The sequence below is a fragment of the Syngnathus scovelli genome, chromosome 12 (genome assembly GCF_024217435.2).
Source record: "Syngnathus scovelli strain Florida chromosome 12, RoL_Ssco_1.2, whole genome shotgun sequence".
In the NCBI taxonomy this organism is placed as follows: Eukaryota; Metazoa; Chordata; class Actinopteri; order Syngnathiformes; family Syngnathidae; genus Syngnathus; species Syngnathus scovelli.
In genome coordinates, this window is record NC_090858.1 from 2,956,410 (window position 1) to 2,975,562 (window position 19,153).

Genomic DNA, 19,153 nt, shown 5'->3' on the forward strand with positions numbered 1-19,153 from the left:
AAATATATCGGCGCCTAATTTAGCCTCCAGTTCTCGACTGATTACAAAATAAAAAGCATAAAAACAGCGATGACGTATTTGCAGGATTCAATGTGAATATAATTATTTCATTTGGTTGTACTTAATGTAGTGGCCACAGCCTTCATTTGTAATGCATTAAAAAAAAAAAAAAACTTGAATCCCTTCTTTTAAGCATCTCTCTTTGTATCTTAATCCAAAACATCCTTTGAAAGTATTTTGTGCTAATCCTAATTTGCACACAAGAAGATTGGATTTCCACGGAAAGGAACCTGCGTGGATTCGGGGATTTACGAACACTCGCAGTTTGTTTTTTTTTTTTTCTAAAAAAATGTTTGATCCTTTTGTGGTCTAGTAGAATTTTTCTGTAAACTGCAGTTTTGAGGATAGTGCTGCGCGCTCCAATTTAAGTATGCAGATTTTGCCGTCGTATGAATTGAAGCTGTTGTAAATTTACTAATCTGACTTGAAACATGAATAACAATAAATAATTTATTTGTTTTTAAGAAGATTTTAACAAGTGTTTAAAGATTAAAAATTAAGTCACAATCCGTGGCCAGAATATTAAACATTGATTTTGATATATTTTGTTTAAGAGCATTTAGATTTTTTTTTTAAATAAAAAAAGTGTAAGTTGTTCCAAACAGAGAACCCAATGCAACTAATCATTTAATACATTTTTTTCTGCATTTTGTATGGCAGGGGGAATAAAAAAATTAAAAATACTTTTTAAAATAAGGATTTTACAGATAGCGCTCCATTTCCAAATTAATTAAACGCACCACGACCGCCTGAACAGCGCGCAAATGTGAGTAAAGAAGAAGAAAAAAAAAACATCGTCACCGCCTTGACGCAATTGAATCACAAACACAATTTGTATATCTAACCAAAAACATGCATGAGTGTTGCACTTTTCCCCCTTTAATCGTGGATTAAGCAGATCGTCCTGGCCGGCCGGCCGGCCCTCGAGGCCCAGGGTGCCCCTTTTGATCATCTCAGTCTTCTCCAACCGCGACTCTTGGGATTGGCCGCGAGGGTAAGAAGAAGGAGGGGGGGGGGGGGCAATCTTTAATTAAGCAGATAATCTCTTGTTGAGGAAGAGAGTGGCTCCATTTCAGAGCACCCCCTCCTCATCCTCTTCTTCCAGTTTTGCAGGAGAAGCTCTTCAGTCTCCATCTCCTTCGTCACCTGTCAGCATGTTCATGCATTGGGAGGTTTGCTTCTACATTTTCATCCTGCTGGCGCACATGAGGTCCTACTGCTGCTGGTGAGTGGAAACCGTCTCATATCCGCTTTCTGCATGCGTGCGCATTTTGCATTAAAGTGCATCAAGTTAATTTGAGTTCATTTTAGTCTATTAGTAAACAAGTTGTAAGATAGTAAAAAGGGAATTTTAATAATGTAAAGAAATATGCAAATCATAGGTATAAGCAAGCAAATTAGATAATAAAAGTTAGATACACACTGAATGGAAGTAATAAATTGTCACACAAAAACTGTTTAATGCAATCCATTTAATTTATTTATTCTATATTTTCTATAAAGCAAATGGTGTTTATAAAAAAAATTGTTGTGGAGAGCTGGAACAGATTAAGAACATTTCCATTCACTTCAATGGAAAAAGATCATTTGAGAAGTGTTTTCAATTACTGACATCATGGAGCAATTAATTTTTTGATATCGGGTACTGAAATTGCTGATACAATTTTAGTTTTTAATCCAATCTGATCATTGTTTATTAAAAAAAAAAAGTCCTGTGATAGCAACTATCTGCTTCCTCATCAACTTCACTTACCTCCCCTCCAAGTGACTTGAACTGATTTCCCACACTTCCCGATGAATGTAACCAACTTGTCACTAATGTGTAGGAATGGCATCAGCACGGCGACTATTATGGGATATTTCCGTCCATATCGGTTGTGTGTGACAGTTTCCCATGCGCTAATGAGCGGGAATGTGTTATGGACACTGAGCTTCCCGGAGTTGAATAAGCTGTCTCCTTTTCCAGGTCAGTGAATAATTTCTTGATGACTGGACCCAAGGTAAGCCAACTTCCTTTTGATCTCTCCTTCCCATCCCCAGAGAAAATATGCTCCTGCTTTTTCATCACTGTGTGCGTGTGTTCTTGTTTTTGTGTGGTTCTTGCGTGGGATTAATGCAGCCATATTCGTCCTCATTCTTTCCCCTCCTGCATGCGTACACTTGACCTTATTGAGAGGTTTGTGTGCGTGTGTGTGTGTGAATGTGTTAAGAGGCAAGGGCAGCTATTGCTTTAGTGGGTGGTCATCATTAGCGAGAACCTGGGCCCCTATGTGTGTGTGAGCTTCTACACTCCACCCAAGCAAGCAAGCAAAAAAAAAAAAAAAGCCACTTGAGACATATTAGCCATATGATCATTCACACGCTCATAGTGCAGTTGATTGGGTGCCCGAGCCGCCTCTTAATTCCGCCACAATGATAGAAATCAATTTTAAAATTCCAGCAGAAATTAGGAATGGGTCTGCTGACTATTGGTGAGCGTTAGAATGATTAATATATATTTATTTGTTATAATTTGGACAGAAATGGAATAGCGATGATTTGAACAGTTTGAATTGCTCATAAAATGTAAAAATTAAAGATAATAATAATAATAATGCAATTGATTTATGTAACCCCTCAATAGTTAATTTTGCACTTTCAGTTTAAAAATATTTTTAAAAATTAACCAAAATGGACATTCAATTTGTAACACTTTGAATCGGTCAAAAAGTGTGAAAATAGAGGTACAAATTTCACAAATTTTAATTCAGGTGCATTAAAGAGGCATTGCCTGGTTAGGGTGGCTACGCGTGACTGTTTGGGCCTGAGCCGTGGTCGACAGCAGCTTCTGCTTGACTGCTTACTATGATCTCCCACTATTCAATAAATAGCTGAAAAATAACTGACTTTGGCTCTCCTACATGGAAGGGCAAAAAAAAAAAAAAAAAGCCATCCAAATCTCAAAGCTTCACTGGTTGTGTCACGTGCAGGCGTACCTGATCTATTCCAGCAGTGTGGCGGCGGGGGCCCAGAGCGGCATCGAGGAGTGCAAGTCCCAATTTGCGTGGGATCGCTGGAACTGCCCTGAGAGAGCTCTGCAGTTGTCCACGCACAGCAGCCTGCGTAGCGGTAAGTGCTAGCACATGAAGCAATCTGGATTAAACGCTGAAACAGCGTTTTCCAAAGCCACCTTTATGGGCCAGTATGGGACTGTTACATTCTCTTCTGCATGTGCCAAAACAAACACACTAATCCAAGCGCTCTCACTAAATCAGCGCTGTCGTGAATGCGACACACAAAGTCGATTAGCATCAGGGAGAAGGCCTGTTGCTATGCTTATGGAATGAAATTCAGCAGAGCTTTTATTAAGGACAATAAAAATACAATTCTGGATTTTAAAATGTTTTTTTTTATTTTAAATGGCAAATCGGCAGTTATATCAATTATTTACACACTCGAGCAACAGCTGCTGTCGGCCACGGCTCACACCCAGGCGCTCACATGCAGACTCGATGACATCACATGCCAGGCCCGCCTCTTCAAGGCATTTATATGGTGAATGAGGTCAAACAATATTTACATGGAACATTGCAGGTGGATCTGGAATGTTTGTAAAAAAAAAAAATAAAACAGCATCATTAAATGAGTCTCCCTGCCAGCCAATCGGGAGACGGCGTTCGTGCACGCCATCAGCTCAGCCGGCGTCATGTACACGCTGACCAGGAACTGCAGTCTCGGGGATTTCGACAACTGCGGCTGCGACGACAGCCGGAACGGACAACGAGGTAAGAGACTTCCGATTGTATTGTAAAATAAATCTTGAGAAATGATCATGAAACCTCATAACGTTTGTGTTTCACTTCCAGGCGGTCACGGCTGGTTGTGGGGAGGCTGCAGCGACAATGTCGGTTTCGGCGAGGCCATCGCCAAACAGTTTGTCGACGCTTTGGAGACCGGGCAAGATGCCCGAGCGGCTATGAATTTACACAACAACGAAGCTGGCAGAAAGGTACTTTATTTTTTATTTTTATATAAGCGATATAGATGCTGTTTTTTTTCGGGACTCCTTCTCGGCCTTCCAGCTGATTTCCTCCACCCTGCCCCCCAATCCCGTCTCTGCGAGTGTGCCACCCAAGCATCCCCTTTCACACGACTATAAGTGAGGTGCCACTCGTCCCCGATCATAACAGTGTGTTCGCTGTACCAGAAGGGCCTATTTACTAGCTCTGAATGACAATCCCTCTCCTGGAGAATTGCAGGATCGCCGGCGTGCAAGCCTAATTGGAGATCCAGGGGAGCCAGACATTGCACGGTCTTCCGTATTATCCCCCGGTTTTTTAAATAAGTGTTTATTCTTGCAATAAGGATCCCACATTTATGTTGGGCTTTGTCCGGCTCCGGAGGTAGTCTGAGGGGACCACAGGCGTGCAGCTGAAGTGCTCTTTGTTGACGGTGCCTTTGCAACCCCCCCGTCGGGCCCCGGGATCGCCACGGCACCTGGAGCATCATTGTAACAGAAAAAAATGGGCACAGAAAGAGGGAAGGCTGAGAGGGGGGGTCTTTTTTGATACCCCCAGTCAATGGGACTCTCCATTTTGTCTTGTCACTCTCGGAAAACATGATGATAATGAACGGGCTAAACAAATAGTGTTTTCAAGGGAGGGGCGCAACGGGGACTCGATGTGAAACTTTTGGATTGACAAAAAGAAAAAAGACTAGACGACGTCCTCTTTTCAAGCGACAGGTGTTTTGTGTTGGTTAAAGTCAGAAAGGGCAGACAACAACAAAAACAAAGCCGAGGACCTCGAAGCCATCACCTCTTCAGGCTTTTGGTTTACTCCACTATGTTGAGAACGCAATCTGTTCTTTTCAAAAGTTGTTGGCCCAAGTACTCGCTAACAGTTAGCCAGTTAACAGCTAGCTGTTATCCCGAGGAGTTGCTAACAGTTAGCCAGTTAGCAACTGGCTGTTATCCTGAGCTCATAACAGCCAGCTCTGCTCTCTCATTGGCTGACTCCCATGTCAGTCAACAGGCCACGCCCAACTTTTTAAAGCCACACACATTAAAAGTCACAGAGTGACCCTTATTCACTTTTTATTTTTTATGAGCATTTATGATTTCCCTAAGGCATGGCGGACAATCTCTCAAAGTTGGCAATCACTATTTAAGGCCGGTTTTATCCCGACTGCAGGCAGTGAAGGGGACCATGCAGAAGACGTGCAAGTGCCACGGGGTATCAGGGAGCTGCACCACGCAGACCTGCTGGCTGCAGCTGCCCGACTTCAGGGAAGTGGGAAACTATCTGAAGGAAAAGTACCACAGAGCTCTGAAGGTGGACCTTCTCCGCGGGGCCGGGAACAGCGCGGCCAACCGGGGGGCCGTAGCCGAGACCTTCAGCTCCATCTCCCGCAAGGAGCTGGTCCACCTAGAAGACTCGCCCGACTACTGCTTGGAGAACCGCACGCTGGGCCTGACGGGCACAGAGGGCCGCGAGTGCCTGAAGAAGGGCAAGAACTTGACCAAGTGGGAAAAGCGTAGCTGTAAGAGGCTGTGCGGCGAGTGCGGCCTGGCCGTGGAGGAGCGCAAGGCCGAGACGGTGTCCAGCTGCAACTGTAAGTTCCACTGGTGCTGCGCCGTCAAGTGCGAACAGTGCAGGAAGACGGTGACCAAATTCTTCTGCGTGAAGAAAGGAGGCGCCAGGGGGAGGAACGAAAGTGCGGGCGGGCGACGCAAGACCCTCAAGCTCGGTAAGAGGCACTGAAATACTTTGGGTCATAAATGGACGGACAAGTTGTACATTTCCAGGAAAAAAAAAAAAGACAATCTCAAGACAACTGCTTGAAACATGTAAGAGAGATTTTTTGCTGTCACAGAATTTTTTTTCCGCATATTACAATTAGGTTTTTGAAAAAGTACATAGTGACAGAGCCTTTTTATGGACCACCTGAAGTTATTCCATGACGTTCCTCGCCCCCCCCCCTTGTTGTATTTAAATGTATATAAGATGAAGCACTTTGTACTGTACATTGTTAATTTATTGCACCACTTAGTTGTATTTTTAGTTGTGTTTATTTTCTATTCAGCTATAATGAAAGAATAATAAATCCTTCCTGATATCATTTCGCCTCACCTCGTGACTCGTTCTGAGGTAAACATAACGCCGCTCGGAGTTAGAGTCCTCAAGGTGGAGTCGGGAAGGGAGGTGGGGGTCGTGAAAGAAAGGAAAACCCTTCACCTTCTCTCCGTCGTGCTTTTCTCAATTTGCCCCCACCACCACAACAAATTCCTCCTGTACCCTCCCTCTTGGTAATCCTCAAAAGAACGCCCGAGTTTCTTTACTGTTTAATACTAGTTTAATTAACTTTGTCCAGACGGAGGAGGCCATGAGGCAAGTCGCCCTTATAAAAATCATCCCGCCTCTAATTTTGTATGCTAATCTCCTTTTTCACGCCGCGCCTCCTTAGCGCTGTGTTCAGGCGGGGAGGCGGGGGAATGTTGGGAAAACTTGTGCAAGGCTTCCTGCGGCTGTTTTATCTCGACGGGCCCACCTATTTGGCTCCTTTCACTTCTCTAGGGCCTGCCTTTGCTCGATTTAACAATGCACGCGGAGCTAATCAGCTCTCTCGGAAATGCGCCGCTGTCGAGGAAGGTAATCCCCCCCCCCTTCTTCGGCCGCTCTCAATGGCCCGTCGCCTCCTAAAGGACTTTGGGAAAAGGCTTTACACAGATTCACACTGTTCCCTCAAAAGAAGTTAGTTCCAGTATTGTACCCCAACAAGTGGCTTTTATAAACACATGCCTGCCAAGCTAGTCGAAGAAGTGCCCAGGCCCAACCTGGCAGGGGCCAGCGAGTGGCAACCGAGGGCCAAACCCTTCAGACAAGAAAGACAAGATTAGAGGTCCCATAGAGAAAGAAAGGGGGAGCGGTTTCTGCACCTTCCTCCTTTGGCTTAATAAAGTGTCAAGGAAACACCTTGTTGACATCTTATTTAGCAAATCATGATAATCAAAAGAACCCCCCCTCCCTCCGACGATGATCCCCCGACGGGATCACTCGTCAGGAAAAGCAGAGCATTCCAGACGTTGCCCGGTAGACACTCAACTGCCCCCTCCCGTCAAAGCTAAATGCTAAAGCTACGTAAACATGCGTCGTATAAAAACTTGCATTTTGCTGCACTAAATGAATTATTAAGATCAGTTAAGGCAGAATCCCATTTATTACGAATATTCTGGTGTGAGAAAAAAAGTCAACCAGCACTTTATGTTGATCCCGACTCAGACACACATTTGCCCCCACCCGGCAGGCGACGCGACCTCCGACCGAGAGGTCTGAAGTTCCATGTTTGCGGGCCGGCCCTGCCATGTCCAATTTTCCAAAGTTCATGAGCACAAGGTGGCGGGGGAGAGATGGTCGACAGCGAGCAGGAAGTGTAGGATTTCAAGCAGTGTCTTGCTCACAAAACATGGCGGATTTAGCAAGTTATCCAAAATTGCTAATATCCTCCTCCTTATTGATGCCAAAGTTTAAAATAGTAGTTTTCCCTTTAAAAAGAAAAAAAATCAAAACATGATTGATTCTTCTTCGGTAGCAAGCAAAAGGAAATATTTTTAATGCTTGGAAGAATCCCTGACTAATAGGATTTAAGGCTTAGGGGTTCTGGACCTACAACACCTAGAGGGGCGAGGGTCAATATGAATGTGAGAGAAAGCCAACATAAGAAGAAGAGAGGAGGGAGGATGCAGGGCGCACTATCATGTGTTCCCATTACCCCAAAAATCTGAGGAATCCGTGTCACAAATTCCTCAAATACCTGTCTGACTGCGTTTGGCTTCCATGGGGAAGTTGAGTTGAAAAAAAATGAGCAACAGATAGAGAACAGACAATAGCGGTGTGTTCGTTATCAGGATTGAGACACAAGGTTCTGGGGGAGAGGGGGGGGGGGGGGGGGGCTCACGGGGTGGTCAATCTCCCTGCTCATCCACACAAGAATGGGGAAAGAAAGGAAAGGAGAGGAGCATCAGAGGGATCAAGCTCAGCTCATCCCACTGATGTGCACTGGAAACACAAGAGCATGGGAACCCACCGCGGAGCCCGCAGCGGCGGTAGTTGAGGCTCCCCGCGGGGCGGAGATGACTACAGATCCAGTCAAGGGGCATCACTTTCAAAAGGCACTTGGTTATGTTTGATAATATTTCATGTATTGGCTTATTATTGACGGCACAGCAGTCGTAGGAGGTAACGAGGTAGAAATAATCAAAAATTAAATCGGCAACTAATCGACTGTCAATTAGCCATTTTGATAATCAATGTTGAGACGCGGCATGCAAGTGAGGTTATTTTTTTTTCCAATGTGCCATTTGGTAAACGTATCCCATTTCGTTTAAGAAAAATACAGGCAAGGGCATCCTCTAGCGTTCAAAAACGTTTTAGTTTTTCTAAATTCAAAAGTAAAAAAAAAAACAGTTTAAATTCTACATTTGGGGCGGGGGTCTTCAGAATGGTAATGCAGGGGGGACAAAACATTGTTAAACACACTTTTATTTTTATTAAATCTCCCAATTTTTAAAGAATAAATTGTATTAAATTTCCTTTAAAAAATACTCTGACACTGATACTCTGACTCGGTTTTGTCTACTTGACGTTTTCATTGGGTGGATGGATGTTTTTAAAGTAAAAAATAAATAAACGCGAGTGTCATTACCTCGCCCCTGCGCCAGATGTCGCTGTTTCATTTATCAGGGACCTCTGCTACATCGCTTGCATTTAATCTCGTTTGTTTTCCGGATGTCAACACAAGTGTGTAAACACCCATTCAGCGTAGTATAGAACGCTCAACGGAGGGAAGTGTCCCCTCTCGCTGACGTTTCGGTATCATTTGAGGAATTATCGATCCCCCCCAAAACGCAAATATTAGCGTCACGGTGGAGTGTAACTTGGTAGTGAGGCGACTTAAGGACAAAAGCCCCCAAATCGGTGGCGAAGAGGACGGACAGTGGAGTGGCACAGGCAGGTCCGACCCAGCAACCATGGCAGCGGCGACCGTCGTGGAGGCTGAGAAGCCGGCGGCGAACGAAAGCGCCACCGCCGGCTTCTCTGGCATCCACCAGCCGTCTTGGGACGATTCTCAGCTGCGGAGGTATACGTTCTCCACCAAGCCCATTCCCAGGCTGTCGCATACCGACCCCAGAGCCGAGATGCTCATCAACAACGAGGTAAGAAGCCAACAAGCATTAATATGACCATTAATATTACCGTGGATCATTTGTTTGTTGTTTTCCACTCTTAACGCGACCTATATCCAGTTAATAATAGTACAAAACCTCGAGGCTTTTGTAAGAAAAGTCATCTAGGACATCTGAACTTCATTTGCACTGGCACTTTAAATAGCTTCAGGTTTCAATTTATTTATATTTCCCATCTGTTTTTAAAATGTGCTACATCATATGACTAATCATTCCCAAACCTGCTAAAGATAATCTGAATAGTGCCAATGTTTAAAAAAAACCTTTTTTTTTTAGCTGAAATGACCCAAATCACAGCTTTCTTCGTGAAAATATTTAATTTACCCCCAATTTACGGCTAAAATAATTAACCAATCACAATCAAGCTCGTGTTAATGGGCGTCTCTATTTTCTTCTGTTCGTGTACACTCATCCTCACGATCCACAAAGCACTCCTTGCGCGCTCCCGTATCGTGAAACATGTTTTTCACACTGTGCGCGTTTTCTAACTTCCTCCCTGCGGCATCGGGAGCGCGCCTTGGTTGTACGTTCGCGTAGTCACGTAGGCCACAACTTAACGGTGTCCGATGGTGTCCAATGGCAGGCACTCTTTCTTTGCACCTTGGAGAAGCTGCTCTTAGTGTATCGGCATTCCATTTTGTCATAACATCATAACTCAGTCCAGAGTGTGTGTTCTGAAGCAGTGTTGCCAATTCACTACCAGGGGCCTTTTAATTTTCTTTTTTTCTTACAAAAGAGTCGTGGCAAAACATGAACTGAACAGTGGCGGCTCATCTCAGAAAAATAAACAATTCTAAATATTTTAAAAAATCTCTGAGGTTTTTGAGTAGGAATGTTTGATACCACTAGTGTTTTTAATACCTAAAAGTTCCTCCCCAAAACAATAAAAGACAATTTAAATTAAGTTTATACTCCATATACAGCAGTACTGTATGTATTTGCAGGAGCCGGTGGTTTTAACAGACACAAACCTGGTGTACCCTGCCCTCAAATGGGACATCTCGTACCTCCAAGAGAACATCGGCAACGGCGACTTCTCCGTCTACATCGCGGAAAACCACAAGTTCCTTTACTACGACGAGAAGAAATTGGCCAACGTGGAGAACTTTGTCCCCAAGTCCCAACGACTTGAGATGAAATTCTCCGAGTTTGTGGAGAGGATGCAGCAAGTGCAGCAAATGGGAGGCGAAGAGCGGTTAGTTTTTATCTTTTGAAGAGTCTCGAGAAAATAATCCTCAGATGATTTGACAGGGAATGTTCCATTAGCATGTCTAACGACGTAGCCGTTGTTAGCCTTTCTATGACATCATATGCTCCGTCGGCCAGGGTGTACCTACAGCAAACCCTCAACGACACGGTCGGGAAGAAGATAGTGCTGGACTTCCTCGGTTTCAACTGGAACTGGATCAACAAGCAGCAGGCCAAAATGAACTGGGGACAGCTAACATCCAACCTCCTGCTCATAGGCATGGAAGGTGCGCGGGGTTTGGCTTCTCCCACGCGCTTGCTTCCTCGTCGGTATTCCTTTGTGACGATGTCATCTTCTCCAGGCAACGTGACGCCGGCGCATTACGACGAGCAGCAGAACTTCTTTGCGCAAATCAAAGGCCACAAGAGATGCATCCTTTTTCCTCCGGACCAGTTTGAGTGTCTCTATCCGTACCCTGTCCACCATCCCTGTGATAGACAGAGTCAAGTAAGTCGTGATGAACACATTTGACATTCCTGACAAGAATGCGAGCTACCGTGACTGTCAACAATGAAGACTGAATTTTTATTTTTTTTGTCATTTCTAGGTTGATTTTGACAACCCTGACTACAGTAGGTTTCCCAATTTTAAAAACGTTGTTGGCTATGAGGCGGTTGTGGGCCCAGGAGATGTGCTCTACATCCCCATGTATTGGTAAGAAGTCGATTTTCACTATGCAAATACACATTTGAATTTTTTTTTTTTTGTAGTTTGTTTATTTTTTTGTCTTTCCAACAGGTGGCATCACATAGAATCGCTGCTGAGTGGTGGCGTGACAATCACAGTCAACTTCTGGTACAAAGTATGCATTTTCAGGAGTTTTGAATTGTGAAATGATTTAATCAAATAGCATTCATATTCTACTTTGTAAAGAATTTGATTAATCACATGATTAAATTGAAGAAGAAAAAAAAAATGTTATGGCCTAATTTTTGCTCCATTTGAATGGACATGGTGCTGCTGTGCACGCCTTGGCCAGCCGGGGGCAGTATAATACAGCCATACAGCTTTACGTGGGGACAGTGACTCATTCTTTGCAGAGCATAAAGAATATATGCCTGTAACTGTATGTATTGTTACGTCTGTGAAAACATTGGTACGCTATCATTTATCTTAAAGCAGCCATTTAGCAGTCCAACTCATGGATGTGCCTCTGTGGCGGCCATGTTGGCAGGGGCAATTTTAGCAAAAGCATGGGCCTTGAAATTAGTTTGTAAAATACTTTTTTATTAATTCCAAATGTGTGAGATCAAAACAGAGCATTAAAAAAACTAGCCAGATAGCATAACTGCTGAAATTATTTTTCGTAATGTCAAACTTTTTAACTTTTTGTAAAATGGAGATGATCTGGATGTCTGTGTTCAGGGAGCACCCACACCGAAGAGGATAGAATACCCACTGCGAGCTCACCAGAAGGTGGCCATCATGAGGAACATCGAGAAGATGTTGGGAGAAGCGCTTGGCGACCCTCGACAAGTAAGCACTTTGTTTTCTCCTTTTAGGCCGTTAAAACAGCGAACCACTGCGGAATCAGACTTGCATTTAGGTCACCTACATCGTGTGAAAATCCCTCGCCGCATGTCCGACCCGGCCAGCAACCCATTTTCTACTTTTGGCTCACCAACGTGTCACACTTTTGAAGGGGAGACTTCCATTTTGTCTGTGTCTATTCCTTCCTCAGGTGGGACCGTTGCTCAACACCATGATCACAGGACGATACGAAGATCCCAACAAGAAGGGTGAGCCTTGAAATTGCGCCATCTTGACTTTCGGACTATGTCGCTGCATGGCTATCTTGAAACCATCGCGCTTCTCACGGTGCCATCGTCTTTATCCGTCTCACGGGAGTTGACTGTACTTGAACAAGAAGTTTTTCTTTTTGCGTGTTTAGGTTAGTTATTTATGCCCAGCAGTGTTCTCAGAATATCTAATTTAAAAGAATAAATAAAGGATCGCTTTTGGAGGAATCTGTGACAAACCACTAGCAGACCGATTGTACTTATGAAGTTGCGATTTTTTTTTCTCGCCTTCGAAGGCGAGGTTAAACGTCAAGTTTAACGTTTCAAAAGCAGTTCAACTTGTATTTTCTGTACGTGTGGCTGCTTGACAAAGGCAAATAAGTAACCTAGTTAAGTTCACAAGTTCACGGCAAGTCTCTGGTGTTGTGTTAGCTCACTTAGCTTAGCTAAAATATCAAAGTACTTCTACTTTGCCTTTCGGTGACTCTTCCAGTACCGCTGTTGCAATTTGCCGATCGCTCTCAATAACGTTGTGAGCTCGGTGGAAATGAAATGTGATTATTGATGATGGAGGATGTTTTTTTGTTTTGGTACAAGTTCCTACTAAATTCTGTGAAATGTCTAAAAAAAATCCTCACACGTAACTGTTATAATGCTAACTGTAATATTTGCCCATTTTTATAGTAAACGGTATTAAAGCGTGCTTCCCCCCAAGGTGAATTTAGAGCAAATGAATTAACGTGAGCTGAATTATTTTAAATAAATATTGCAGCCTTGTACCTCATTTATATGTATTGCATATATTCAAAAGTAGGCGACTGTGTTAAGTACGTCATCATTTTGGATTTATACTTCAAAGACGATTGGATTAGGACTAGCAAGGGCATCATTAAAAAAATAATAATATTGTAAATGCAGATTATATGTTTAGCGATGACACCAACATTCAGGTTATGTCTTCCTGGGAAAGTTATTTACTGTTTGGCTCGTTTTTAAGCCTTATGATGCACCCATGATCAGGTTTAAAGCTGCTTGTTAAGTTTCATGGCGGTTTGTGTGTGACGTAAACTGCAGAACCTGTTTCTCTGCCGTTAAAAAAAAAAAAAAAAAAAAAACCTCAACGCCGCTTCACCAAAGCTCATCGTACAAATGGACTCATTGTTGCTTGTTTACACTTCCTGTTGCTTGGATTGTCAAACGTGCTACGACACAGGAAAGCACTTATCTCCAAATTTTGTTTTGTTACCAAGAACAATCCGATACACTGGAAAAAAAAAAAAATTGGGATAAGAATTTGCAGTGATTCACTTGTTTTTGCCTCTCATTTCTGTAGTTTGAATATGGATGGAAACAATTTCACAAAATTTGGAGTTGCGTGTTTTTTACACAACTTATGTTATTTACTGAATGGAACTCATCTCTTTTGTGCTATTTCTGTAATTAAAGAATAAAATGAACACAGAGAAACAAAATTAGTCTACAAAATTAGTCTTTACTATAAATTGTGCGTTTTCGTCAAAGCAAGGGAGTTACAAGTTCAGTCAAGAGCCACCGCACACGGCACAGTAAAACCGATCATCAGATCTGTCACAAACACCACTGTTGCTATTTAATTAGGAATTAAAGAGATTCCAGTAAAATCACAATTGAGTTCTGGGCATCTTCAATTTTTGTTCAAGCTTATCGTCTAAAAAAAACATGTCAAATTTTGTGGCTTTATCAATTTTTTTTCCCCTTTTGGATAAAACCACAATTTTGACATATTTTTCATCAGGCACCAACATTTATTTAGTTTATATTTCATTTGGAAAAATACAGAGACATGGTGCAATAATAGAAAAGTCATCTAATAATAAATATACCCGCAAATCTAAAACATGGAGTGCTCCAAAACACTAGTTCACAATACTGTAACATAATATAACAATGCGTTATTTAACTGAAGGGAAACCACAGTGCAAACGATCAGAAGTCAGTCTGTTGTTTTTGCGCTAGGGCAAAAACAAAAAAAAAATGTCAGTGACAAGTACTTGAAGGTATTTGAAATAGGAAAATATATAAAGCACCACTAGAACTTGACAAATTGTTAATAGTAATCTGCCACAAACGGCCTATAAGTCTAAATAGATGTCACAAGATGGCACCAAAGCACTACTTTTCCATGATACAAGGCTTTGGTGGCGAATTTGCGAGTAGCGAATAGCTTATATACGCGCAAACACCGTTGCTTCATTTCAACACTCACAAACGTTAAAAAACAGTCAGGTACTAAATATGCAACAATAAAAAAAAAAAAGAAGAAAATTCCAGAAGAAAATGTAACAAAAAAGCACTGTGGACCATGACAACATCATGTTTGATTTAAAAAAAAAAAATCCAATTCAAACCAGAGCGATTATATAAATAAAACAAAATAGGTCAAGATGATATCAGCCCAACCGCGCTGTCAATGAAATCGATATTTGCGAGCCGGCTTGAGGTTGACGTAGGTCTTCTTCATGTCGTCCGTCTCGTTCTTCTTTACCACCTGATAGCGTTCTCCTTTGGTGCTCACCACCTGGTTGCTGTGGTAGCGGACCAGCTTTTTGGGAGCCTGCCGCAGTTGAAAACAAGGCACGCGTGAAAACGGGCAACGCGTTTGCAAATGGCGGACAGACTTTACCTCTTTAGGGGCGACTGGTCGATGCGTTTTCTTGTCCTCCTCGTTGTCGACCAGCATGTACCTGCGGGGGGGGGAAAAATAATTTTACTTTTGCTTTGTGCTGCCTGGCGAGGTCTTCCTAGCAACAAGTGACCATTAAATATGCGATTAAACTACCCAATTGGAATCATCAACTGCTTCACTTACTTCTCAAGAATGCTTTCTTTCAGTTTCTGATCCGCCACTGATGAAATATTCTTCCCTTGATTTACCTGAGGCCACGGAAAGTAGGTTTTTTTTTTCCCTCCAAGTGTCAACATTAGCACGACGTAGGTGATAAATGATCCAAAATGGCGACACTCACATTGAGCGGAGTGGGGCTGAGTTGGACGTCGCCCTCAATGATGAGGCGCACGGCTTCCTCCATGTCTCCTTTGGCAATGGACAGAGCGCTGCGGGCTTCCGACAGACTACACTTGGGGAACATCTCGAGAAGGTGCTGCTCCTGGCTTTCCAATTCGGACACGGGGAGCTAGAAATGTGCACAGGTCAGGCCCGACTACTTTCAACATTTTCCATGAAAACAATCCCCATTGAAATGAAGAGGACAAAATTACCTTGGCTGTGGCGCCCTCTGTCTGTGTTTGTAGGCATTGCATTTCCCTGCCAGATGGGGCCTCATTCGGTAAGAGAGGGGCGATTTTCAACGAGCCGTCTACCGTCTTTGGCACGCCGTTTTCTCCGTCCACTAGAAAGGAACACATGCCGAGCATCAATAGGCTACTCACGATGAAAAAAAAAAAAAAAGAAGCTAAGAAGTACCTGAGGTGCGAGCTGTAGCTAGCGTGGACGCCAGGCTAAACATCATTTCACACACTTTTACACTACAACATAAAAATACTCAGTTACAGCAGGGACTTTACTTGAAAGTGCAAAGTGATGTTTGAAAGCCATTTAGTTTCTTTTACATTGTAATGTACAAAAAAATCTATTTCACATAGGCTCACATAAATTAAATTATACAGGATCGACTGGAGTTTGACACCTGTATGTTCTGACCTATCAATTTCTGCAAATCCCGGTATGTACGCCTCCAGCATCTCGGCAAAGACCTCCACGTCAAAGTTCTCCTCTACACTTTGCTGGGAGCCAAGATCTTCCAAAACTCCAGTGATGTAGGACAAGAGGACATCATCAAGTGCACTGCATTCAAGAAGGTTTGCGTTACTAACAAAAGCACACGGTTCATGTAAAATGATCAAATGAAAAAGTTTACCTGAGATCTGCATCGGGGATATAAGACTGTAGGAAGTCGTGCAACGCACCGTGGATGATTTTGTGGAGGTCCATGGTGGTTTTCTAACTACAGAAAAGAAATGCACACAGGCTTATATGCGTGGGAGTGGTCCCGCTGACCTCATACCAAGTGCACCCACACTGACGTCAGACCATATAGGGCACGCTTACATGAACAAGTTGCAAAACAATTTATTATGACACTTTGGGGTTTGATAAGATTCGAATTTTAACAATAAAGTACTTTGCATACATAATTTGTCTCGGTCTCGATTGAACATCTAAAGCGCATTTATTGATGTGAAATGAGGACGTTAATCAGTGCACGTGTGGAGAGTTTGTCATCCAGCAATAATTCTCAGCTAGTACACGGAAGAGTTAGCAAGTGGGCGACGCTGCGATGCTAACCCAAAGCTAAGCTCGTATGTGTTTTTACAGCATATTAGTGCAACGACGGAAGGATTTTCTCAACTTTTGCTCACTTGGCGACGTCAATCTTCACCTCAACTATCAGCTTGGGCGGGAAATAACTGGTAAGTTTATATTTGTTAACAGGCTACCGGGGTTTTGTTAGTTAGCATATACGCTAACAGCTAAGAGGCTAACCAAAGCAGGCTGTGCTTGTGAAACAAAACGACATCGATTTTGAGTTTACTTACTGCGTCCGAAATTGTGAGGACATTAAGGTTTCTCACGTTGCTTCAAGTATATTCCTGAGAAGAATGTTTTGTGTAGAATTTGTGGACTCCTAGTGGCTGTCAGTGTGATTGTTGAAGCTTATTAGCAATTCACAACATTGTGACGTCATTTCCTCACATTGTAAACAGCTCAGTTCAACCAATGCGGAGCACAAAATGCATGCAAATGTTTTGACGTGGAAAAAAACCTTTTTTTTTTACTCATTACGTCATTGTGTTTAAGACTGTCCCGAAATATTCTCATTTTAGGGGTGAAACTGTCCCCCGGTGATGGATGGTCAAGGCCATAGTGACGTCACACTTTCCCTCCTTCTGATTGGTTGGTGAGTAAATTTTTCCCATTAAAAGCATTTAAAGACTATTAAAATGATTAAACTATTGCTATTATAACTGAGCCACGTGACAATGTATTTTTACGGCGATTTGAAGTGTCGTGTGGGATCCCATCTGGATCTCGAGTAATGTCAATTACTAGTTGCCTATACATACTTCATGAGTTAGATGTTATCTGAGGCAAGATCAGCGACGCTCTCAGTTACCCTCTGTTATCTTTAATGCAGACATGCACCTATTAATATTTCATTCTATTGTCTTTTTGTTCTCAGCTTGCTCAATGTGCTATTTAAAGGAGAAATGTTCTTCTCATAATAAAGCAGCATCTAACTTGGCTGAACTTTCAATGACCCTTGTGGTCATATTTTTGTTGTTGCAGTATTTGTTTTGTTTCTAATTGTGTTGTAGTTGCAAAATATACTAGTATTTAGGGTAATGTAAAGTGTTGAGTTGCAATGAGTAGGTGTATAATGCATTAGAACTGGAGGCGCAATAGCAACTTACAGACACAAGGTGGCAGCATAAAGTTATTAATAAGAAGTGAACCTCTTCACGTCAACATTAATGATGTGGATACAAATTGTACATATATAATTTCGTCAGAGCTGAATGTGGAAGGCTATTAAGATTACTATTTAGTTCTTATCGAGTAAAAGTTCCCACCAGGAAATATTTTGAGCACAATCAAATGATGTAACATTTTCATTTTGTCTTATTTTATATTCTGTATACAATTTACAAGCTGAAATTAAGCAAGCCATGTGTTACAAGTGTAACCCTAATGGTATAAGTGACAATGATTTATTTGTGTTATCGGCACACAAACGTTGAAAAAAACATTTAGGGTACAGGCATGATGCGTCTTTTACAAGCGCAAGTCAAACCTTAACACGTGCTAATGGCGCCTTTGCAGAGCTGTGGACATTTTTATGCCGGGAGCAAAACAGAGCATGTCATTCAACAACGTTGAGCCTCCGCATGTGAATATTTGACACATTTACATTCAGACAATGACGACCGGGGTTCGACTGCGTGGATGTCTGAGCAAAGAGTGGAGAAAGAAAAGAAAGAAATTACAATCCTCATCAACAAAACATTGAATGAGCCAAATTAATTACCCTTTACCCAACTTTAGACAATAACGCTCAGAGCTGTCTGCTGGAGCTCTGTTATTCTATTAACGTACAATTTTCAGTTCAGCTAGAGTGCCTTCATATTTGGATTTTTATTGTATTTTCCGAGCCAACGTGTAACATCGCATCCGTAATATAATGGCTTCCGATGATTCGATGGTTTCTGCCGAAACGCTCACGCGACAGAGATCCTATCAGCACATTATTTGCTGGGGCGAGTTTGTTGAAAAGCAAATTTCACTTAGTGTAGCTGTCTGGGAGCATCATAAAGGGTCATTTACAGTGTGAATTCAAGCACAGAAGGGTTTAATTATTCAGAACTTTGGCAATAAGAGCTTGCCTTGCTAATCATAGTCTGTCTTTAATCAGAATCTTCTTCTCTAATTCATTTCTCGAAGCCATTTGAAATGCTTTTGTGCGGCTGCGACAAACTGTTTAATGACACAGGCTAAGTCAAAGTTGGTAGAAGAGTTTGACTTTTAATGATGGTTTTAGAATTGAAGGGACAAGAGATTCGCTGAGTTTGACCAACCTGAGCATTTGTATTGACCAAATTCTAGTTTTAAATCTTTAGTTACTCTAGACAGATCTTTTTTTTTTTTTGATAATGCACTCACAAATAGCAGATTGACCCTTAAAGGCCACCGTACGTTGTGGCCAAAACAAACTAACAAACGACACTACCAATCGGCCATTTTGTTCATTTTACGCAGACTGGCTAATCTAGATAAAGTACATTACAAATATTGCCTATAATATATGTAAGTAATATTTTGTGGTT

General features: G+C 42.3%; 3 protein-coding genes across 5 annotated transcripts; 2 read left to right on the forward strand and 1 right to left on the reverse strand.

The window, feature by feature from the left end:
- The first annotated feature begins 786 nt into the window (after positions 1-786).
- wnt8b (wingless-type MMTV integration site family, member 8b) lies at positions 787-6,144 on the forward strand. Of its 2 annotated transcripts, XM_049736496.2 has the most exons (7): positions 787-1,054; positions 1,166-1,285; positions 2,027-2,060; positions 3,030-3,168; positions 3,699-3,824; positions 3,906-4,048; positions 5,232-6,144. In XM_049736496.2, exons 2-7 carry the CDS (start codon positions 1,215-1,217, stop codon positions 5,799-5,801), a joined length of 1,083 nt encoding a protein of 360 aa, XP_049592453.1. In that variant the 5' UTR covers positions 787-1,054; positions 1,166-1,214; the 3' UTR covers positions 5,802-6,144. The 2 variants fall into 2 exon arrangements, with proteins under 2 accessions (XP_049592453.1, XP_049592454.1); XM_049736497.1 differs by lacking the exon at positions 787-1,054 and having other exon boundaries at positions 1,134-1,285.
- Positions 6,145-8,816: 2,672 nt separating this feature from the next.
- On the forward strand, positions 8,817-14,629 carry hif1an (hypoxia inducible factor 1 subunit alpha inhibitor). Of its 2 annotated transcripts, none has more exons than XR_007484992.2 (8): positions 8,817-9,253; positions 10,228-10,478; positions 10,610-10,758; positions 10,834-10,979; positions 11,080-11,186; positions 11,271-11,327; positions 11,898-12,008; positions 12,214-14,629. XR_007484992.2 is itself a non-coding variant. In XM_049735685.2 (8 exons), the coding sequence occupies exons 1-8, from the start codon at positions 9,068-9,070 to the stop codon at positions 12,280-12,282; spliced, it is 1,083 nt and encodes a 360-aa protein (XP_049591642.1). In that variant the 5' UTR covers positions 8,818-9,067; the 3' UTR covers positions 12,283-14,629. The 2 variants fall into 2 exon arrangements, 1 of the variants encoding a protein (XP_049591642.1); XM_049735685.2 differs by having other exon boundaries at positions 8,818-9,253; positions 11,271-11,334.
- cuedc2 (CUE domain containing 2) lies at positions 13,744-17,014 on the reverse strand. Its single transcript, XM_049735686.1, has 9 exons — positions 16,868-17,014; positions 16,189-16,275; positions 15,972-16,115; positions 15,735-15,796; positions 15,530-15,660; positions 15,277-15,444; positions 15,120-15,184; positions 14,934-14,994; positions 13,744-14,864 (listed from the first exon to the last, which is right to left on the reverse strand). Exons 2-9 carry the CDS (start codon positions 16,260-16,262, stop codon positions 14,718-14,720), a joined length of 852 nt encoding a protein of 283 aa, XP_049591643.1. The 5' UTR covers positions 16,263-16,275; positions 16,868-17,014; the 3' UTR covers positions 13,744-14,717.
- Positions 17,015-19,153: the final 2,139 nt, after the last annotated feature.